General features: G+C 38.2%; 1 protein-coding gene across 3 annotated transcripts in view; it reads right to left on the bottom strand.

The window, feature by feature from the left end:
- Positions 1 to 9,263: 9,263 nt before the first annotated feature.
- The window catches only part of unc5b (unc-5 netrin receptor B), a 59,752-nt gene continuing 45,332 nt past the window's right edge, over positions 9,264 to 23,683 (bottom strand). Inside the window, exons 5-17 of one of the 3 annotated variants that reach the window (XM_046836411.1) lie at positions 23,435 to 23,615; positions 22,799 to 22,966; positions 22,436 to 22,600; positions 17,578 to 17,610; positions 15,535 to 15,720; positions 14,839 to 15,204; positions 14,617 to 14,704; positions 13,475 to 13,643; positions 13,148 to 13,387; positions 12,909 to 13,058; positions 10,459 to 10,623; positions 10,156 to 10,334; positions 9,264 to 9,429 (exon numbers count right to left, since the gene is read on the bottom strand). In XM_046836411.1, the coding sequence (XP_046692367.1) occupies positions 9,264 to 9,429; positions 10,156 to 10,334; positions 10,459 to 10,623; positions 12,909 to 13,058; positions 13,148 to 13,387; positions 13,475 to 13,643; positions 14,617 to 14,704; positions 14,839 to 15,204; positions 15,535 to 15,720; positions 17,578 to 17,610; positions 22,436 to 22,600; positions 22,799 to 22,966; positions 23,435 to 23,615 (2,256 nt within the window). The remainder of the gene's footprint in view (positions 9,430 to 10,155; positions 10,335 to 10,458; positions 10,624 to 12,908; positions 13,059 to 13,147; positions 13,388 to 13,474; positions 13,644 to 14,616; positions 14,705 to 14,838; positions 15,205 to 15,534; positions 15,721 to 17,577; positions 17,611 to 22,435; positions 22,601 to 22,798; positions 22,967 to 23,434; positions 23,616 to 23,683) is intronic. The other 2 variants (XM_046836419.1, XM_046836428.1) reach the window with 2 other exon arrangements.

The following is a 23,683-nucleotide window of genomic DNA, read 5'->3' as shown; positions in this document are numbered from 1 at the left end:
AATGTGATCAGATTGAATATGCCAGTATAGGCAATGGTAATCTTTTAAGTACCCCACTGAAGATATCAAAATAGCACAAGGACAATATTATTTTATCACTGACAGAGAGAATTTTACCCGCTGAAGAATATAATTTTTCTCTTAAAAAAAGCACCTATTGTGTATGTGGAGCGGAGGTGGCAAAAGTACACACATATCCTTCACCCAATTAGAAGTGCAGCTACTCATGTTTTAAAATACTCTGGTAAAAGTTGAAGTATTAACTATACTTTTTACTTAAGTTAAAGTAAAGAAGTTTGAGCTCTGACATGTACCTAAGTAAAAAATTATCCATTACTACTACCTGTTTTAGTGTCACGCTGGCAACTTGACACCGCGTCATATTACGCGGTCATATTACGCGTCATATTACGCGTCATATGTGACCGCGTCACATGATACACTACCACATTCCCCCCACACCTCACACTCTTTGCTAATGGACTCTCTGAACAAAAACTTATGCTCACCAAGACACTGATCATTTCTCACCTCACACTTTGTTATTGCACGGACTGTTTACACAAACCTTTGCTCATTTGCACACTGCTCTTTTTTGTATTGCTGCTCACCATAAACGTATCACCACTGTACATATACCCGTTCTCTGTTTATAGCTATAGCAATATTATTATGTCCACCGCTTACATCCTTCTGTAAATCTCTGTGTATAGTAATAGGCATCTGTATAGCATGTTCATAATACATATATATATATATATATATATATATATATATATATATATATATATATATATATATATATATATATATATACAATATCTGTATATTATTGTTCATAGTACATATATATATATATTCATCTGTAATTATATTTATAGTACATATATATACTCATCTGTATATTGTGTTTTCAGTACATATATATTCATCTGTATACTACATTTATAGTACATATTCATCTTTAAATTACTGTTTATAGTCTATATTTTATTTTATTTAACTATGTAAATTCATGTAAAAACTATATATTCTGCACTTGCTGTTATTGCACTCTGGTTAGACCCAAACTGCATTTCGTTGCCTTGTACTTGTACATGTGTAATGACAATAAAGTTGAATCTAATCTAATCTAATCTAATATTAATATTAGGGCTGTCAAGCAATTACATTTTTAATCACACTTTTAAATGTACCTTAAATTAAAACTTTCGATTTTTATAATACTCTAATCAACATGGGCATGGACAAATATATTGCTTTATGCAATTGCACGTTTATTATTCATGAAACCAAAATCAACATAAAGCATGAAGACAAAATATTCTTGTAAACATTTAAGAGTAATTATGGTGTTTTAAATGATCTAAATTATCAGGACACCAAACGGAGCCTTTGCTATGTTTCCACATGGACTGTTAATGAGGTGATATCTGGGAAACTGCACCTCTTATAACGTTCATACAGTTTACATAATCAAAGAATATTTGTATGCATATATGTATATGTGAATTGGTTTGTTTAAAAGCAGACTTGTCTAGCTTTCTATACATATATTTATTATGTCTGTGAGGCAAGTATTCACTGAGATTCAGGGTTTTTTATTTGATTTATTTGTGTGTCTGTGAAGAAAGGAGACAGAGACGGCAGAAAGCGCACCCTGTCTGTTCTCTTTACTTTACAAAAGCACATTTTGTTGTTATTCTGAGTGTGTACAAATAAAAGTAAAACCTTTACATATTCGAATAATGTGTTGCTCTTATCTGTACGATCAAATAAAACAGTAATTTATGTTCGTTTCGTTGTTATGAGGAAAAAATGCTACAAAACGCGCCAGTGCGTTTGTCGACCCCCAGAAGGATAATTGTGTGCAGCATAGGGATTTTCTGCTGATTTAAGACTGGGCGCATCAGTAAAACAAATGTTTACTGATTACAATTGTTTTTTCTATGTTTATTTATTTATTTTTTATATCTGAGCAAAGAAAATACATTGTGAATAAACGTGCGTTGTGCTGAAGGTTTAAATTTCGCTCTTTTTATGTTTATTTATTTATTTATTTATTTATTTATTTATTTATATTTTCAATAAAAATGGCAAAAGAGATGTGCGCTGCATTAATCGCGCGTTAATAAAACTAGTACCGTTAAAATTAATTTGCATTTTAAATGATATATTAATACAAAACAAATTTAACATTTTATTACCTGATAAATTTATCCAGGCTGAACAACCACCATATAGGACACAAGCAGAGAAAAGTTGATGATCAGGATGTCTCTGTTCTCAGTCATGTTTACGTTGCTGACTCCATCTGTCTCATCCACGTTAGCCCCATACTTCTTGTTGCCTTCTGCCTGCTCATTTTTAGCTTTATAAACTAGTCTATGTCTGTGGTGTGAGAGCCAGGAAATAATACACCAGTACTAGATTGAAAAAGCCACACAATAACAGGAAATAGGTCTGAAAACACCGTGCATTGAGAAGTAAAAAAAAAAAATGGACATTTCACCAAATAGATTAAAACTAAAGCAATAAGCCTGTTTTGAAAATTTAAGAAGTAGAAAGTACAGTTATTTGTGTAAAAATGTAATGAGTAAAAGTAAAAAGTTGTCTGAAAAATAAATAGTGAAGTAAAGTACTGACACCAGAAAAATCTACTTAAGTACAGTAACAAAGTATTTGTACTTCGTTACCTCCCACTTCTGATGTGGAGTAACCATTGGATACAGGCTCAGAAAAGGCTTTTCAGTTCCACTTGCTCCATTGCTATCTTGTTCCTCTCTGGTGTACTGTGAAGTCTTTTATCACAGAGATAAATGGAAGAGAGTCTGCTCTCCTCTTCTCTGTAATGAGCCAGTGTGGAGAGAGGAGAAAAGGTTCCTTACCCCATCGTCTATTTAATTTGACCGAAACGAGCAAATGCCTTCTTTTAAACCTTGTTAATGTGAAGGCAAGGCAAAATCCAGAAAAAATAATCCCTATGGCTAGTTTATTGATATGAGCTACAGTCAGTCTTCTAATATCCTTTTATAGAGTATAAGTCAGTTTAACCCAGCCATTATGGAGGCACAAGCCAGTGCACTCTTAGTGCCGGTCCCAAGCCCGGATAAATGGGGAGGGTTGTGTTAGGAATGGCATCCAGCATAAAACATGTGCCAATTTGAATATGCGGATCACAAATAAGAATTTCATATCGGATCGGTCGAGGCCCGGGTTACCAACGACCGCCACAGGTATTGTTAGCCAACAGGGTACCGGTGGAAATTGGGCTACTGTTGGCCGAAAGGAGGATAAGGAGTGGAGGAAGACGTCTACAGAGACGGCAGGGAAAGGAGAAGTGTAGGAGAGTAGAGGTTAGGGTTGGTACTTTAAATGTTGGCACTATGACAGGTAAAGGAGAGAGGTAGCTGATATAATGGAGAGGAGAAAGGTAGATATGTTGTGTGTTCAGGAGACCAGGTGGAAAGGGAGTAAGACCAGGAACATTGGAGGTGGGTTCAAACTGTTCTATCATGGTGTGGATGGAAAAAGAAATGGTGTAGGGTTGATCTTGAAGGGAGAGTACAGTAAGAGTGTAGTGGAGGTGAATAGAGTTTTTGATAGGGTGATGAACGTGAAGCTGGAAGTTAAAGGGCTGATGATAAATGTCATCAGTGCTTATGCTCCAGAAGTCGGCTGTGAGATGGAGGAGAAGGAAAAATTCTGGAGTTAATTAGATGAAGTGGTAGAAGGTGTATCTAGGAATGAAAGATTGGTGATTAGGGCAGATTTCAATGGGCATGTAGGTGAAGAGAACAGAGGTGATGAGGAGGTGATGGGTAGGTATGGCCTTAAGGAAAGGAATGTGGAAGGGCAGATGGTGGTAGATTTTACTAAAAGGATGGAAATGGCAGTGGTGAAGAAGAAGGAGGAGCATAGGGTGACGTATAAGAGTGGAGGAAGGTTGCACACAGGTGGACTATGTTCTATGTAGAAGATGCAATGTGAAGGAGATTGGGGACTGTAAGGTGTTGGCGGGGGACAGTGTAGCTAGACAGCATCATATGGTGGTCTGTAGGATGGTTTTGGAGGTAAAGAAGAGGAGGAGGAGAGTGAGGACTGAAAGAAGAATAAGATGGTGGAAACTGAAGGAGGAAGACTGTGGTGTGAGATTCAGGGAAGCGGTCAGACAGAGGCTCGGCTGTGGTAAAGAGATGCTGGATGATTGGGCAACTACTGCTTAAGTGATAAGGGAGACAGCTAGAAAGGTACTTGGTGTGACATCTGGAAATAGAAAGGAAGACAAGGAGACGTGGTGGTGGAATGAGGAAGTGCAGGACAGCATAAGGAGAAAGAGGTTGGCAAAACAGGATCGACAGAGTGATGAGAAAAGTAGGCAGGAGTACAAGGAGATGCAGCAGCAGGTAATGAGGGATGTGGTGAAAGCCAAGGAAAAGGCATATGAGGAGCTGAATAAAAAGTTGGACACTAAGGAAGGCTGACCAAGCTGGGAAGTATGTGCTGCAAGTTAGAGCAATAAAGGATGGAGATGGAAATGTGTTGAGAAGATGGAGGGAGGATTTTGAGCAGCTGATGAACGAGGAAAATAAGAGAAAGAGAAGGTTGGATCATGGGGAGATGGTGAAGCAGGAAGTGTATAGGATTAGTAAGGAGGAAGTGGGACGAGCTATTAAGAGGATAAAGAGTGGAAAGTTGGTAGGACCAGATGACATACTGGTAGAAGCATGGAGATGTTTAGGAGAGATGGCAGTGGAGTTTTATCCAGATTGTTTAACAAGATTCTGGTTGGAGGTGAGAAGATGCCTGAGGAAAGGAGGAAAATGCTGGTACCGGTTTTTAAGTATAAGGGAGATGTGCAGACCTGCAGTAACTACAGGGGAATGGAGCTGATCAGTCAAGACATGAAGTTTTAGGAAAGAGTAGCGGAAGCCAGGCTGAGAGAAGAGGTGCAAATCCCCACAACCACACATCAAAATCTAGAGAAACAGCTTCCCAGAAAATAGGATGTTATTATAAAAGCAAATGGGGACTAAATGTGGAATAAGATGTTCTAAAAGCATTACAAATAGTAAAAAATACAAATAGTCCATCCATCCATCACTTCATTTTGTTCAAAACATGGCTCTTGAATACTTTCAATGCTGCATAGTACAGTAATCTACATTGCAAGTGCAATAAACATTTAAACTTAATCAAGTCCACATCCCAAATCCCCCTTCGTCTCTAATAATCAGAGGCATAAAATAACAAAAAACATGCTTCTCCTAAGCATGCTATTTTCTCTCTGCTGCATTTAGGTAGCCTTCCCTCATTGATTCAATAATGGCCACAGAAATATCCTATACATATATCTATAAATATAAATATCTAATCTGCTGTTGGGAAGTATGTATTTGAAATATCTATATAAGTAAGTAAGACAAGCACACAGAACTATGTGCAGCAAATGTTTGTGGGCACCTGACTATCAACACCTAAATAACACCTAAATATAATACATTTTTGAAATATTTTTATTTATTTATTTATCTATTTCAATTTGACTTGTCTTTTTTTTTGTCTCCCATTCTTCCCCCATTTGCCCTTCTCCCACATCATAATAGCATACACTGTGTTGAAACAGCAAAGCAATAATTACAGACATCCTTATTTCTTGTTAAACTAAGAAATATAATTTATTGCATAAAAATTATATTTAGTTACAGTAAGAAGGCTAAACATTTATGTACAATAGACATTTACAGTGTTTAAATGAAACAAACAAAAAAAGACTTCAGAGTTCCAGTATGACATCTAAACAAAATCACTTAAGGTTTGTGAAAAGTAACCAACAACCAGAAGGAAGTGGATTTCAGAAGGATGAGACCAGATGAAGTCCCATGTCTCAAACCTGAAGACTGTCCAATGGTTATATCCAGGTTAGAAGAGGCTTCCCCTAACAAATCATCCATGTGCTTGAAAGTTTTTACAATCTACAGTGTCATAACTGACAACCTGTTTCATGAGTAGAAGTCCTAATTTACTCCTCCTCAAAAAGAATATTTATTTTTGTCTATAGATGGAAAAAAATCCCTCCACACAGCTCAGAAAAGCAGCAAAGAGCACATGGAAACCATTTACAATCCCAACTTCCTGGAGTCAGTTTATATTATTTGTTTCTGCTGATGAGCCTTGGAGAACCTTTATATCCTTAAGGCCTGTTCTAGTGTGCGTCAGTAGTTCAGCATGACAGTTCCCAAGCTGACACTCACATCCAACAGAAAACTTCAAGGAGGTCTGCAATTTTACTCATTTTGTACTTGCATAGAATTTACATAAAAATATCAAAGAAACTGCTACAAAATGAGGCCCTTCAACCAGCACGCATTCAACAGCACATGTACACACACCACAAAATGACTTTTTTCAGAAAGATGGATGGATACTGTTTTTTTCTGAAGAATTTCTCAACACTTAAAAAAAGAAATGCTGTAAATAAAGATTTTAAATAAAAGACATATTGTGACCTTATAATTATATTGTTCTATATGACTGAAAAACGTTTTTTTGACGTCATGCATCAAAGACGTGATGTTTCAGCAGTCGGATCCATATGTATATTTCACTCGGGTGTGAGGTTTAAAAGTGCTTCACATGTACATTATCAAAACCCTGAGATATTTAAAAAGTGGGTATTTGACCAGGTAGGAAACATGGTTATCAAGTTATTAGCATAATTACAATTCAATAATTGGTAATGGCACCTATCACCATGTCTGCACTCCAACAGGTTATGTTGTCTCAATTTTCAATTTTGAAAGGATTTTATATAAGGTTATTTATACAGTAAATATACACTGGGGAGAAGATTATTAAGCTACAACAAATAGGTGTTGCATGTAATAGCAATTTTATAACAGCTATAAAATATTCCTATACCTAGCTCTTTTTTATTCCTGCTTCTATTTAAAGCTAAAAAAATAAATAAAACAAAACACATTATTAAAGGTAGGTGTTGGCTAATATTTACTGCTAACATTGCTTAGCTTTCTACTGATCTCAAGGATTTGTCATTTGTTTTTCGGGGTAACACATTGTTAGAGCTGTGAAAACAAGTCTAGGACAAAAAGACTTTTTTTTACTACACTAGTAGCATGGAGTAAACTGAGCACCCATAAATGCTTTTAACACTTAAGATGTTTTTTTTTTTTTCTCTTCTCATGTGTGCCATAAGAAATGTCTGACAGAACCACTATGTTTTATTCACTCTTAAACTGGGTGCACATTGATTGGCAATACATTACAATGCTAAAATTATCTATTAATAATTCATCCACAATTGTGACTTGACTGTGATATAATCTGAGTTCATTCCAAGCTCATTTTAGATGTGCAACTTTCCTTAAAATATTAATGTTAATAAAATGAAACTTAAAATAAAATAAGAAACAGGAACACATACACCTGTGTGTGTGTGTGTGTGTGTGTGTGTGTGTGTGTGTGTGTGTTAGAGAGAGATAGATTTAGAGAGAGAATAATACCAAATGTGAAGTCAAGTTCCAACTAACCTGCTGAACTGATTCTCGGACAAAATGCCAAACTGAACCTTATAATGTTAAGGTCACAATATGCTAATGATACAACATCAAAATAGACAAATGGTAAAGGTTCCATGACAGTTATGGCGGTTTGTCTCACACTATAGTAACATTTCCAACCCACAGTCAGAGAAGACTGAACGTGACTCAATGCAGTCCATAGAGCAGCCTTGCCATTTCCAAAGACACTTAACACAAGGTTTACAATTGGCTGACCTTAGAGTCCGAGCAGTGATTAATGGCTCGAGTTAAACCCAAACACAAGATCAGAGCTCACATTTTTCATGTCTGTTTCAATGCCTGAAATGACAGTTTTACTCATGACGTTATTCCATAGCATTAAGAAAAACTTGCCGTAGTCCTTTAAGCACTTTTAAACCCCTCTCTGCTTGTGTAAATTAATGCAACAGCAGTCAAGCACAGATGCATATGTTCTACTCAATAACATTACAGCAGATACAACAAAAGATACAATAATCCACTAATATGGACAGTAAATTAAACAGTGCGTTCCCTATAGGAAACTTTTGTGTGATAGCTCTTCTGCGTTTTATAGGATGTGTTGAAGAGAAAATGTCATTAAAAAGCAACCGTGAGGACGTGAACAAAGTAAAAAAGGAATTCATTTCATCCAAAGATTTTCTCTAGAGATGCAATGATACTCGCCTAAAACAATGGATTATTAAAGGTCCTGATTTTGACATCTGATTCCGCTGTGTGTGTTCTGTCATGAAGGTGAGTGACGTTGACTTGAACCTGGCACCGTCATGTCTTTGACATTTTGCATAACTAGGCAACAGCAGCGTGCAAACATTTGGCTTGTTTCCTGTGAGGATGTCAGTACTGAATCAGTATCAGGTATCAGGAGATCCACAATACTTATTGTATTGAAAATGGGAGACATGTAATCGGTGCATCTCTACTTTCTTGCAACAAAAATGCTCCCTGTATCTTTTTGCTATTCATAAACATGTCATGATGTTTGCTGAACAGGTGATGTGCAGTGTCAGGTTCACTGCTATTTGCAATCTGCTGCAAATGATAATGGCAAAACCAACTATTGCAGTACTGCTGTTTTTCTAAGTCTATGCCTGGTTAATTTGGCTGCTTGCGTGCTTTATTATCAACACTCTATTTTGTGTAAGGACATCTTGTGTGTATGTGTGTGGGCAACTTGCTTCACTCCAGAGTCTGCTTCATTGTGACTTCAAACCTCCAATAATCACTAGGGAACAAAAGCTCAATTAAGACCTTAAGTGATCCTTAATCATGCACTTTCACACTTGGCTTCCAGCATGTAGTCTGAGTTTGTGTGTGTGTATTTGCTTGTGATCAGATGAAAAAATTATTCACAAAGCATCCTTGAATCATGAGCTTGTACATATGATTTATGCAGACAGGCCAGGATTTAACCCTGCTACCTACATTAAGATAAAAAAAAAAATGTTCTCATTCAAATGACATCACTTTTTTTGGTTCATGTCTGTTTGAGTGCAGCAGTGTGTGTGTGTGTAAGACTGAGAGATCATGGAGCCAGCAGCTTGCAGCTCTGTATCTTCTGTGTGCACACACAGTGACATGTCAGGGTGTGTGGTCACATCTTTATGCCCATCCATCGGCATTAATGATTGCTTTATTCATGGTGGCACATTTCTTTCCTTTTTATAGGTTTTGATCACCCAATCAGCAGTCCTCATCTGTCGTCATGACAACTAAGACCTCACTCTTGCCCATCTCTTCCAAAGCAGTCGCCAGGGAGACCAGGTCGGCGTCACCGTGGTGACAGGCTTCCCACAGGTCGAGCAGCACACCTGTGGGACTTGGCTTGGTGGCAAAGTAGTTCAGGTACCTTCGCAAGAGACAGGGAAAGAGCACAACAACGCTCAATCACAAAAGAAAAAACATAAAGTTTAAAAGAAAAACTGCTTTCCAAGTACTTCAAAGACTTTTTAATATTTGTTAGTTGTCTCATACTGTAGGCTGGTTTATATATTTTAGTATAATTGAGCAGCAAAATAAATCTTCAACAAACCAATTAGTAAAAAAAAAAAGTCAATTAATCAAACTGTATTACTGCCTTCTACTGCTCTGAGGTCTAAATTGTGTCATTTGGATATCAACAATTCTTACACCTCCAATAGAGAAAGCTGTTCTTTTTTATAAGAAATAATCTTTTTGGACACAGACTCTTGACACGTTCACATTTTAGACCATTCAACAATAATTTTCTAATATGTAATTGGATTATGAATTATGTCTTTAAAAGCTTGTTTTTGTTAGAAGCTCACATAGTTTAAGCATCTATCTTATTTTCTAGTTCTATGCATACAGTGTCTTAAGCCAATAACAAAAAGAAAACCTTTTAGCCTAATTTTTTTACATAAACGTGGTGGTTTGTGAAATACAAAACAACTAAATACCAGCTTAAAATAAGTTTTATCCAAGGGAGGAAATGGGTCAGATATTTCTATCCTTGCGGAATTTTATTTTACTTACCAACACACACACACACACACACACACACACACACACACACACACATACAGACACAGACGATTTATGGTAATGCAGTCACCTGTCAAAACCCAAGCTATGTGCAAGCAGTCTCCAGTCACAGCCGCGGGCACTGGGGGCATCAAGACTGGCACAGATCTTCTGCCGGATGGAGACTGGCAGGCGGAAGGCATAAGGACCCACCTGAGATGACGGCAGGCTTGTTCCTGCTGCAGGCAGTGGTGAATGGGGGGGCAATGTCTGACACACACACACACACACACAAACAAGCACACACATAAATGTTCCATCCAAATAAGCAGTTTGGAGCAATTCAGTTGAGCATCAATTGCAGCAATCAAACCTCTTTTCACAGCGTCTTTACCTCTTGGATGTCTGTGTGGAGCTGAAAAATCTGTCCCTCCCCTTCCACCTGCCTAACACAGATCTTACAGCTGAGTTGGGACACGGCCAGGCTGCCTCTCTCCAGGCTAAATGTGCAGTGCAGAGGCCGCTGGCTCCCATTCCAGATGTGGTAAAATGGGATCTCCTTTAATAATAATAATAATAAACAAAAAAAACTAGAGGTAAACAGGGACTGAATTAAACACACCTACCTGTGTATACATAATATATGTACAGTAGGTGACACTTGTAATATCTCTTTGAATTATCCACCAACTAATAAAATAGCCAGACAGGTAAACAGCGATTTCTATACAGCAATAGAATCACAATTCCCACATATCTATATAGGCGATAAGTGTGTTTGTCTTTTAAGGAAGTCTGTGTCTTTTAATGTGCGTGACCTAAACCTAAGATTATTTTGGGTTTATTTTGTCATCTGTTTCTCATTTTCTGTTGATATGTTAATAGGATTTTTAGGAAAACCTTGTTATAGATATATGCACAATGAAAATATTGAACTGAATGCATTTTGCCCCATAGTTCATACTGCCTTTCAATTTATGTATCACAGTGTAATTAATTAAAATACATTTAGTAGTAGATTATAGGCACTTCTACACAAGTAAATTCCTAAAAATAATGTTGGATATCTTGAATTATTTCTGCATGTTTGTCTGCAAACATGCAAAAAAGTTTTTATAAAAAAAAAGATGGATTCAAGAAGGCGGCGCAGCAGTAGCTCGAAGCTGCCGCTCCGGACCCAAAATGGAGCTATCTCCAAGACCATTACTACCCGCTCAAATCAGAAGTCGTGGATGATCGGCAAGGTACGTGCACTGCTAAAATCAAGAGACTCCCCCTACAGAGCAGGGGACAAGACGGCCTTATAGACAGCGAGGGCCAAACTGTCCCGTGCCATCAGAGAGCACACGCCAAGAGAATCCACGGCCACTTCTAGGACAGCGGACACACCCGGCGCATGTGGCAGGGCATCCAGGCGGTCACGAACTACAAGACAACATCATCTGCTTGTGACCGTGACACCTCCCTCCCAGATGCGCTGACCGACTTCTACGCCCGGTTCGAGGTGCAGAACAACATGGCGGCAAGGAAGACCAACCCTCCTCCCAGTGACCAGGTACTCTGTCTAACCACAGCTGAAGTGAGGAAAACATTATGCGAAGTTAACCCACGAAAGTCTGCTGGACCAGACAACATTCCTGTCAGAGTGCTCAGGGAATGTGCAGAACAGCTAGTGGATGTCTTCACCGACATCTTCAACATTTTCCTAAACAGCAACATTGTTCCTACGTGCCTCAAGATGACGACCATCGTTCCTGTGCCAAAGAAGTCTACTGTCTCCTGCCTCAATGACTATCATCAATGCACAGCTCGAATCACATCATCAAGTTCGTCGATGACACGACCGTGGTGGGTCTCATCAGCAAGATTGATGAGTCAGCATACAGAGAGGAGGTGCAACGGTTTGGAGCGAACAACCTGTCTCTGAATGTCGACAAAACGAAAGAGATGGTTGTTGACTTTAGGAGAGCACAGAGCAACCATTCTCCACTGAACATCGATGGATCCTATGTGGAGATCATCAAGAGCACCAAATTCCTTGGTGTTCATTTGGCAGATAACCTCACCTGGTCACTCAACACCAGCTTCATCACCAAGAAAGCCCATCAGCGTCTCTACTTCTTGAAAAGGCTGAGGAAAGCTCATCTCCCTTTCCCCATTCTGACCACGTTCTACAGAGGGACCATTGAGAGCATCCTGAGCAGCTGCATCACTGCCTGGTTTGGGAACTGCATCGTCTCGGATCGCAAGACCGTACAGAGGATAGTGTGGACAGCTGAGAAGCTCATCGGAGTCTCTCTGCCCTCTATCATGGACATTTACACCACACGCTCCATCCGCAAAGCCAACAGCATTGTGGACGACCCCACACACACTCTTCACCCTTCTGCCATCAGGGAAGCGATTCCGAAGCATTCGGCCTGCCACATCCAGACTATGTCACAGTTTCTTCCCTCAAGCCATCAGGCTCCTTAATACACAGAACTAAACTGAAATTCACGTTCAGTTTTCTGTGATTGTTGTTTTATGTAGCACCAGGGTCCAGGAGGAACGTTGTTTCATTTCACTGTGTAATGCGTCAGCTATATATGGTTGAAATGACAATAAAAGCTTCTTTACTTGACTTGAATTGCATATATGTCAAAGGAATTAGTCTCAAATTCATTTATCACACATTCACCACAATCACATCCATAAATATAGCAGCTGCAGTAGTTAAAATGTGCACACAGCTTATCTGTTCTCAACCTAGCATAAACTAAAGATTTTTGCAATGTGCATGCACAAATTATTTAGAAATCTGTTAAAAAAAATAAAAGAAAGTTTCCTTCCCAAATAACTCACCTGATACTTGGCAAGAAGTTTGCTCCTCCAATGAGAGTGTGGGATGTCGTGGATTGACAGTCGTAGGTTATTGTAACTGTCCTTAAAGAGAAGTAACTTGGGATCCTCCAATAATACCCCACCAAGCGTTCGCTCTAATTCAAACACTTCCTGCGAGGCAGAACAATCAGATATCAATAAATTTGAGTAAAGCGAAGAAAAAAGAACAAAAAATTTTGGTAAGTTTTGAAGAAGCTAACCTTTAGAGCATATGGCGTGTCTTGTATACAGTAAACCCTTAGACTGTAATCCAGAGAAAGGCAAGGAGCTCGGGGGGCGAATAGGGCGAGCTGCAGCCTCTTACAAGCAGGCTGAGGAGGAACTGACTGTCCCACCAGACCGTAGGTGCCTAAGTGCTCCATCAGAATGTGGCAGCTCTGTTCCTCCAGCTGCATGTAACATGGCGAGGACAAACTCTCCTCTCCTACAGTCAGCACTTCCTAGTGGCAGAGAGTTTGAATAGGAATGAGTTTTAATAAGCTCCGTGCTAGAAGATGCTTTTTACTGATCTCTGATTTGATGCCCACCTCCCAGACTCCTTGGTTGCTCTGTGTTTTGACTGTGAGGCTCCAATTGGGAGTATCAAGGTGGGCGCAGTGAGGAAGGGTGAGGATGACTGGGCGGCTTAGCAGCATGGCTGAGGGCCCACAGCTCACCACCGGACTCAGGACTGTTTGACCACCCTCTGATGGCAACCTGATAGACAGCACACATAAGCAAATTGTATAATCTAAAAGTTAATGCTTACCCATTTAACAACTCCTTACAATTGTGGTGAAAAAAAAAGGCATCGTAGAATGCACAACATGCCAAACTCTGAATCAGGTAGGCTACAACAGCAAAAGACCACAGCAAATTCCATTTCTATGGCAACAGCAGGCATAGGCTGACTGAACTTGGACAGAAAAAGAGCATGTGACACCTTTCAGATCTTCAACTATCCATTTTCAGTGTGCCTGTGCCCACTGTAAAAAATACAAAGAAGAATACCTGTAATTGATGTCTTATGAAAATGTTGAAACCAATAATATTTTCTAATGACACAATAGTGCTAAACACAAATGTGCATCATACATACTTGATCCTCAAGCCAGCGAAGTTAAATAAAATAAAGCTGGTTCTAAAATATTTGCAGGTATTAACTTATTTCAGTAAACATTGGAAAAGTTGTATATATTGTCAATTTAGTGTGACTAAGATATAGGACTTTGTAGTGCAATTCAACTCTGCTCCATGACAAAAAGTGCATGACAACCTGAATCAGTGCAGTGGGTGCAGAGAGACAGAGTGCAGATAGAGGGAGAGCTTTCTCCAGCAGAGCTCTTCTGACAAAAGCCCTTAATGAGACACTTCTAAACAAAAAATGTGGATCAGCAGAAACGCTGGAACAAAAACACTAGCAGAGCTGTTTTCATTTCATATTAGTCCTGCTTTCACCTCCTAGAGTTTGAAGTGCTGTCACTTATGCAACAGTGTTTCTACAGTTTAAAAACAGTCTTGCTATACTGTAAGGATTATGTGAATTAGGCTGTTGTCTGTGGCAACAAGTGAAGGCGCAAATGAAGGCTAAATACACCCCTGCACTGTGACAACACAGTGAGAGAAAGAAGAGTCAGCATGAAAAATGACTTCAAAAAAGCAAAGAAATCTGTTATTGGGGCAGACTTACGTAGTTTTCTCCCATTTGTTGATGATGAGATACATTTCATAAAATTTCCCCTGAGGAATGGTTCCTGGCGGCACCAATAGGCTCACACCTGAGACCCAGACAGAAAGGGAGATAATTTTATTTGAATAGGAACTCGAAACTCAAAAGCCATACTAAAAATTGAAATCCATATAAAAGAGCTGTAATTAGAGAAACTGATAGTTCAAAGTGACATTGAATTGCCTGTGTTTGGGATGGTAAGGCGCCCGCCGAGGCTGCCAAGTGTAGCATTGGTGCTGTGGCCTGGTTCAGCAGGCAGAGTATGTGTACGAGGCTCTCGTGCACCACTACCCATCGTCTTCAAGCTCATGATGTCTTCATCAACATATCCCAGGGTAGTGGGCAACTCCACTGATGACATGGTGGAGGAGTCATACACTTTAATCTTGAGACTGGGTAAAGCATCCAGAAGGGGTGAGTTGGTCATGGGGATCTTGTGGTGTGAGTCAAGTGTGCTCTGCTGCAGGGAGGAGAAGATTGGCCCCCGGAATGTTCCGGCGCTGGCAGTGAGGTCGGGGGGAGCTGAGGAGTGCAGCACATGAAGGTTATCTAATAAAGAAGGAAAGTAAACACAGAGAGAACATTTCTCTGAGGACAGAGTAGAAGTAATAGGATTTTCCAGTTATGGCAGGAGCTGCCTGAGAAAAGAAAGCTTTAAAGTGAGGCAAGGATTTGAAAGAGTGCTTATACAGAAGAGTGATTAAGTTGAAGAGAGACAAAGCACCAGAGACGGCAGAGGAAATGTGAGTGAGCAGCTGAAGAGAATTAAGAACCTCAGATAAAGCTTAAAAAGAAGCAGTTTATACCGGGTTTAACTGAAATTGAGATGTAATAAGCTAGAGAGATGTGGAAATGAACAAACAGACAGTGGGGTCTCACCTTGTCTTGGTGGTTTGCCAGGATGGAAGGCGGCAGCAAGGGCAGATGAGGAGTCTGTGATATCTCCGTGGAAATGGCGACAGCTACGGCGGTAAGCCAGGATGCCCACACTGAGCACAAGGATTACACACAACAACAAAGCTCCCACCAGCCTTGCATACATAGCCACTTCTGTCCCAGAATCCACTGAAAATCATACACATGCACACAATTATTTATACTTAACAACTCCACACATCAGCAGTATTTCTGTGTCTACAATCACACACAGTATAAAACATTGATTAATTACATCACTATTTTGCTATATCTACAAATAGACTTGCTGAAACAACCTTTGACACGTTGAGGTTGCTTATTTGAATTTTGCTATAAACTCATAAGGCCTTTCCTGACACCTTAGCAAATGAGCATACAAAGAGGAGGAAGCAAAAGTAGGGAATAACAGTAAAAAATAAAAAGAATTTTGCAGGAATTTGTGTGAAAAAAGGAAATTAGGCTTAGATGTGGCAATCTGCTTAAATGTATATAAATATATATGTAAATAAGTAAATTATAAGACAAATATTTATAAAACAAAGGCTTGCAATGCATAATTAAAAGTAAGTGGACACATGACTATAACATTCCTTTCCAAAACATGGCTAGTAACAACTCCACTTCTCTGAGAAATACTTCTCTGGCATTTGAAAGCTTCCAAAACAACATTGGCAAAGCATGTCTTCATGGAGTTCACTTTATGTGCAGGTTACATTGCTATAGTGGAACACGTTTGGGCTAGGCCTCTAAGACGTAAATTGTAGGCCATTATGTGCCTCCAACATTGCTGCAAAAGTATGGACAAGGCCCACATTTAAGGGTCGTAGTCAAGCATTCACGTACCTTTGACCACACATTGTGCAAGTATAACAAATACCTATATGCAAAAAACCTACACATATGTCTCATTTGTATAAAAAATGAGACAAAAGACCCACTTGTAAAATACAAAAGCTTTTATATACATATATATATATATATATATATATATATATATATATATATATATATATATATATATATATATATATAGTCTGGAAGTTGATCAAAAGAAGAGAAAGGAAAAAATCCAAGGTACAATATGAGAGTGTATACTGGCAATGATTAATAAAAACTTCAGTAAAACTGATGTTCTCAAACTTGTTTCTCTACTCAGAACATAAATGAATTAAACATTTTTTAAACAGTGTTTTCAGGGTCACAGTAATCTAAAGTATTAGCAACACTGCAGCCATGAACTACAATGCTGATCTTAGAGGGCCAGACTCTAAGCTGTACCTGAATCTGGTAAATGCATTCTATATTACTTTCCAAATATGTACATATTCTTTTTTAATGCATCAGTCTTCATTGAATAGTGATTCAGCCCCTGGTAATGTGCTGATATTTCAAAACCATCTAATTTTGGTCAAATATTTTTGTAATTACTCTTTACATCATCTGCAGGAGAAAGAGTTTAATCGTATTATTGCCATTAGTCCTTTAGAGTTCATTAGGCAGAGAATTTATTATTCCTAAGAATGCTTAATGAGTTTGTAGTTAATGTTTATTTTACGACCAAATCTTGCTCAGTCACTAAAATTAGCTTTTTGCTTGTCTTTACGCTGTGGATGGGATGTCATGGGTGTGGTGCCTTTTTACTGTAAAAGCACATCCTACTATATCTCTTCCGGCTGTTCCATTTATATTAGCTTATCCATGTTCAAAAGACTGTGAAATTGATATTTTTGACCTTTCCAAATCCTGGAATGAATATCATCATCTGAAGTATTCTCTATACTACAATTATGCAATACAAGGGAAGATTCTAAGATTACACAGGAAACAAAATGATAAAAGAGCAGTATGGAATCTAGATTAGACATGAGTGCATGGACGCACTCTGATGCACATACATGTACAGTGATTAGAAATATTAAGTACTCACATAAATCACACACACACACACACACACACACATATTGTTAAGCAATGAATGCACAAACGTGAAAAGGTGAAACTTACGATGGTTTGTATGTTCAACAGAAACCTTTTTATCTGTTTGAAAGAAAACAAAAGAAAATGAGCAAAGGAAAATGGATCATGCATTCAGAAACTTTGAAAGATGATAATGGAAATGGGATAATGAACAAAATGAATGAAATGCTAACAGATTTAGTAAACAAATCAGCAGCAGCACATCTAGTAGAGCTGAGTAAGCTGAAATGAAAAGGACATGTGTAATCTGTGAAAGAATCAGTGAGTAAATGAAACAGTGAGTGAGTGTGTGGGCTGCATTATTAATGGTGGCGCCTAGAAGCAAATCAAAACCCTCAAGTTGGTGCTCAGACAAGCACACACACACACACACACACACACACACACACACACACACACACACACACACACACAAACACAAACATACACACACACATGCACTGCCTGCAAGCTCACTCTTTAGTAGTGTAAGACTGGCTCGTCCACTAAGCACTGGGAATCAGAAGAAATCCGCTTCTTTTCCTAAGCGTTAACACATTTTCTCCTAAAATATCAGCATTTATCCCATTCACCATCTGCCCTTTAACTTACAGAAGTAAGCATTATTGACTCCAAAGTAAACACCCACACATGTGCTACTGCTATATCAAGTAAGGATATATGCTATTTTAACACCACTCTATTTTCAACAAATGGTGCCTACTGTATATGCCTAGATATGCTACATTTCTAACTAGACATTTGCTGTAGTCTGAAGTAAATTGATTCTATCGAACTACTGTGCAAATAACCCAGAATATGTTTTATATCTTTAGTTCATGAAGTTGTCACCTGGAATGGTTTTGCATCAAATTTTAAAGAGTTCCCTGAGCTGTTGAGTGCTTGTTGGCTGCTTTTCCTTCATGCTCTGGTCCAACTCATTCCAAAGCATCTCAACTGGATTTATACTAGGTGATTGCGGGGGCTTGAACAAATAGCTCTTACATAACCTAGAATGTGTTTAGGGTCATTGTCCTGTTGGAAAACAAATGATCTTCTCTTAAAGTGATAAACAGATGGGATGGCATGTCGGTGAAAAATGTTGTGGCAGCCATGTTGGTTAAGTGTGTAAATTTTGACTAAATCACCAACAGTGTCACCAGCAATGTATCACCACACCATCACCCAAACACCAACAACTTCTCCTCCATGCCTCACAGTAGGAATTACACTTTCAGGAACTGTCTGTTTATCCTTTGTACATCTAACAAAGACACTGCAGTTAGAACCAAAAATCTCAAATTTAAATTCAGCAGACCATCAGTTTTCCACTGATCTAATGTCTATTTCCTGTGTTTCTTGGCCCAAGAAAATCTCTTGTTGTTCTTCCAAAGTAATGGTTTCTTTGCTGCAATTTGACCACGAAGGCCTGACTCACGCAGTCTCCTCTGAACACTTCATGTTGAAATATGTCTGCCACTTAAACTCTAAAAAACATTTATTTTAATCTGCAGTTTCTGAAGCTGGTAATTCGAATAAACTTCAGCAGATGTAGCTCTTGGTCTTCTTTTCCTGGGACATCATGAGAGCCTGTTTCATCATAGTCTTTAATTGTTTTGGTGATTGCACTTGGGAATACATTTAAAGTTCGTGAAATGTTTCAAATTGACTACCTTCATTTCTTAAAGTAATGATAAGTTGTTTTTTGTCAGAATTTAGAGCCCGTCTCTGAGCAGACACATTTGCAGGGTGGCATTCACTCCTTTTTCTTGCAGCTCAAATTGTGTAACAACCAACAATTAGTAACTTATTAATAAATAGTAACTTATTCTCCCAGGTATTTAGACATATAATGTGGGCTTTGGATTTGTTATATTGCGATGTTATTTATCATGTAAATACTATTACAAATTCCAATGCAAATTCTAATGTCAAATGGTAAAGTAGCAGTAAATATTTTACTTAAACAAAACTGAAATTATCTTTGCTATCACAACATAAAAATGCAACTTTATCAAAATGAAGAAGTTTTCAGTCATGGCTGAGAAAGGAGAAAAACAGCTTTATTGCAGTCAGTCAGCATGACCTACGAGTTCTTAGGAGGCACATCCTAAACAGCAATGGGGCAAGTTGCCTGATGCTAGCAAGAGCAAGTTCTGATCTAAAACATTTATGTTTTGTACGTTGATCATTTACATATTTCTCAGAGATTTTTCCTTTACTTTTAAAGTCTAATTTTCTTGTTCCCATATTCGCATAATACATCAATTTATTTTTCTTTATTGGACGTCTCGCTAATCTCTTCCTTGTCCTAGTTACATATTTATGTGATTATTTTTATTCCTATACCCAGTTTAAAAACATCAATTGTTTTTATTGCGTCCCAACAAACTGTCTCCTTTTTGCTAGAACCAAGGTTAAAAACATCAATTGTTTTTCTTGCGCCCTGACAAAATGTCTCCTCTTTTCTGATAGCATACCCAGTTAAAAGACATCTCTTGTTTTTCTGGCCTTCGATGTCTAAGTGCATTTAGTGTTTTTTCCTACTACTTCTACTAAAGATTTACTTACTTTGATAATACATAGTTTAATGTGTAAAACTCACATTTTGTTTGTTGCAAAGTTTAAGATTATATTCTGCCCTATATGTTTTTTACGCTTATTGCCTTTATATTGCCTATATACTGTATATATATATATATATATATATATATATATATATATATATATATATATATATATATATATATATATATTCATAAGAATCCGGTGCATCATTCCACAGGTGGTCTTGGTCTGACAGTGTGAAACCCCATACAAAAATTACCAAATCTAAAATACACCAAATATGTAGCTGTAACTGTTAATAAACAAATATTTGCAAAAACAAGATTACAATTAATGTAGTGTAATCAAGTATCATTTTACTGTGACAAATTAAATGCCTTGTAGTGTAGTGGGGTGTGTGTGTGTGTGTGTGTGTGTGTGTATATTTGTGTATTTGTGTATTTAACAGACATATTAAAGTGAAATAATGAGTTATAATACTGAATGCTCAGCAAAGTCCTTACTAAATATTAGCTCAATATTTCAACCTGTAACCTTTCTTCAGCAAAACACATTTTGATGTCGGTCAAATTCAAGCTTTTCAGTCTAATTCTAAATGTCAAAAAGATTTAGGAGTAAAAATCTCATTGGAATAACAAACTGTATGTGTTCATGCATACAGTTCATAAATAAAATCTATAAAACAGATCACATGAAATGTGACAGTTATAGCCACTATAAAAATGGAGTGTCTAAAGGAGCAGGCTAGACACTTCACATCTGAAGTAAAAAGGGGTCTTCAAACCTCTGATACATGATTGGTGGCTGGTCTAGACTATTACTACAGTATATAGTAACTTTGGAAGGCCATGTATAACTATGGAAGGTCATGTTGAAATCTCCCTTTCTATCCGATAAGTTTTCAGCATTCATATAGTGCTGCCTTTAATGCTTAAATCAATCACCAATGCACAGTCTTAATGCAAATGACAAGTGGCTTTCTTGTGTAATTAAACAATTAGTTGTAACATTAAGAAGCTTAGCAAAAGTGGCCCACATTAAATTAGGTTTTTATTGATGTAATAAATGCATATTTTAACTGTGGTGGAGTGTTTATTTACCGATTTAGGTAATCTAAATCTACTTCTTCTAAATATCATCCTGTTAGTTAATCTATAGAGCAGTCATATTTTGTTTGTTTAAATTTATAATCATTTTCTTATTATATACCTATATTCTGAAGGCTTGGGCTAAGCAGGTAATAACAGTTAAAATGCTGAATAGAAGGGTAAGTCAACACATATTCTGCTCGACTGCAGAGCTATTATTATTTAATTGTTCTGTACACATACAGTATATGATATACTATATAAATAGAAGAAAGCATAGCCACATTTACATACAGCATGGAAAAAAATATATAAGGGCAATTTGTTACTTGAAATTGGTGAATAATTAGTGTTTAGGAGGATTTTAGCATTGTAGACCCAATGTGTTGTGTGCCAATATATGTTTAAAAAATGTGTACTTTTTTTGTATACATTCCTTTTGTAGTTTTTTGTTCAGATCACTCATCCAGAAAATCGTGCAATTCTGTTGCAGCTTCTTGCATGTTAATTCCCTTTACAAAACCATCTCTTGTAAGATGACAATATGGATAGTGTTTATATTATCTGTGTGTGTCCAGTCACTAGACCCTCCAAAATCTTGATCTCATCACAATCATGCTTAAACATACGGTGCTGCGGTAGTTTGGTGCAGTTCTTATACAGTGAATTTGTTTGTAAGACACAATGAGAGAGCAAGCATTTAGTTATTTAGGCATGCTAGTGTGTGTGCAAAGTGTCCAGAAAGCTTGTTACTCTGTACAGTTTTATTTTATTGCCTGTTATTGTTAAATAGCTTTTCTTTCTTTTCCCTCTCCCCTGTGGAGAGACTAATGCCCTCACTGGTACAGGGAGAGGGAACACACTACTGCAGGCTGATAACAAACGACCCATGGCATAATACCAATCTGAGACATGGTGGTTGAAAACCTCTGCTTGATTGAATGTGACAAAGTGAGCAAATTGGCAGAGTGAAATCCTACACATCCCGCTCTAAACTCTAAGCCACATATTTAGCTGGATTACTAAGAGACTGCTTCTGTTTCGATTTGGCAGGAAGTAAAGTATATTCTCAACACTACTGGCTGTTGTGGAAACCAGTCAATTCTATTGCCATGCTCCTTCTCTGACTTCCTGTTTCAAAAGGAAAGCCCTATTTGTGAAGCTTTTATATATCTCTTTGTTTTGGATTGCCTTCTTTTTGTGGCTCAATATAAGATCAGGGCTGATTGGTCTAAATTCATGTGACTCACAGCGGGCACACAGTCCCTCGGTGCAGTTTTTGCTCTCCATCATACTGCCACTGCAGTGGCGTCCTCCGTTACGTGGGGGAGGTGCCTGGCACTCACGGCTACGCCAGTGTGTGCACTCGGTCCCACACGCTGACCATTTAGCCCATTCCGTCCAGCCTCCATCCACTAGGGGGAAACACATAGCACAATGATGAGAACACAACATTTTTAATAGTTGCTCAAAACAAATTATACACGAAGACTCTGGAGATTTTATTGTTTAGGTGTATCTTTCATGAAATGTCTGGCACAAATGTATATATATATAGTGCTTTTATTTATAAATACATGAGCCAGTGAGTCACAAGTGTCAGTCCGTTTCACCTGGACAGAGGGTGGCGCAGGTGACTCTTTGAAAGGGTGAGCCTTCACAAAAAGCACCCCCATTAAGTGGTGTCGGATTGGTGCAACTACGTGTCCGTCGCTGCCAGCCCCGCCCACAACGTGCATTACATTCTGACCACTCTGTCCAGGATGACCAGCCTCCACTCACTGAGAAAAACCATGCACACACACACACACACACACACACACACACACACACACACACACACACACATACAGACACACAGATATTATGAATGCAGTGATGGAACTTTCTTGATTTACTCAGACTTCTTGTCAAAACAGCAGCTGGTCTGGCAGTGTGCTGTGAGGCGAATGCTCCAAGTTAACCACAGTAATTGGACAGGGAATGGAACATTGAGTTTTTCCATGCCATAAATCTTAGTCATATGTGTCTATTAGAGCACAACAAACTGTCCTAATAGGTTTTTTTAAAAATATAAATAAAAATGTGGTAATATATACAACAGTCAAACACCAATCCCATTTTCAACTCATTGGTATTTTTTTAGCTATTTGTAAATATGACCACATATGACTAAATTGACAAAAGTGACAAAAACCGAACATTTCACATTTTTGTAAATTTAGACACAGGAATATTTAGTCCATTACCATAGACAATGAGAGTAGCAGTGCTGCTGCGTCGCTTGCCCACCACATTTCGGGCTACACACGTGTAGTTAGCCGTGTCAGAAAGACGGGCCTGCTTGATGATGAGGTCATGGTCAATGGTAATAAGGAAGTTGGAGTCCTGCACAGGATCAACGAGGTCCTCATTCTTCAGCCATTCTACCTGTAGAAGTATGGGAAGAACATTTAGCTGCTATTTACTTGGCTAAATAATGGAAAACATAGGATCAC

This window comes from Silurus meridionalis, chromosome 2 (genome assembly GCF_014805685.1).
Source record: "Silurus meridionalis isolate SWU-2019-XX chromosome 2, ASM1480568v1, whole genome shotgun sequence".
NCBI classification, from domain to species: domain Eukaryota; kingdom Metazoa; phylum Chordata; class Actinopteri; order Siluriformes; family Siluridae; genus Silurus; species Silurus meridionalis.
Note: the sequence above shows the minus strand (reverse complement) of the source record. Positions and strands in the feature narration are given on the sequence as shown.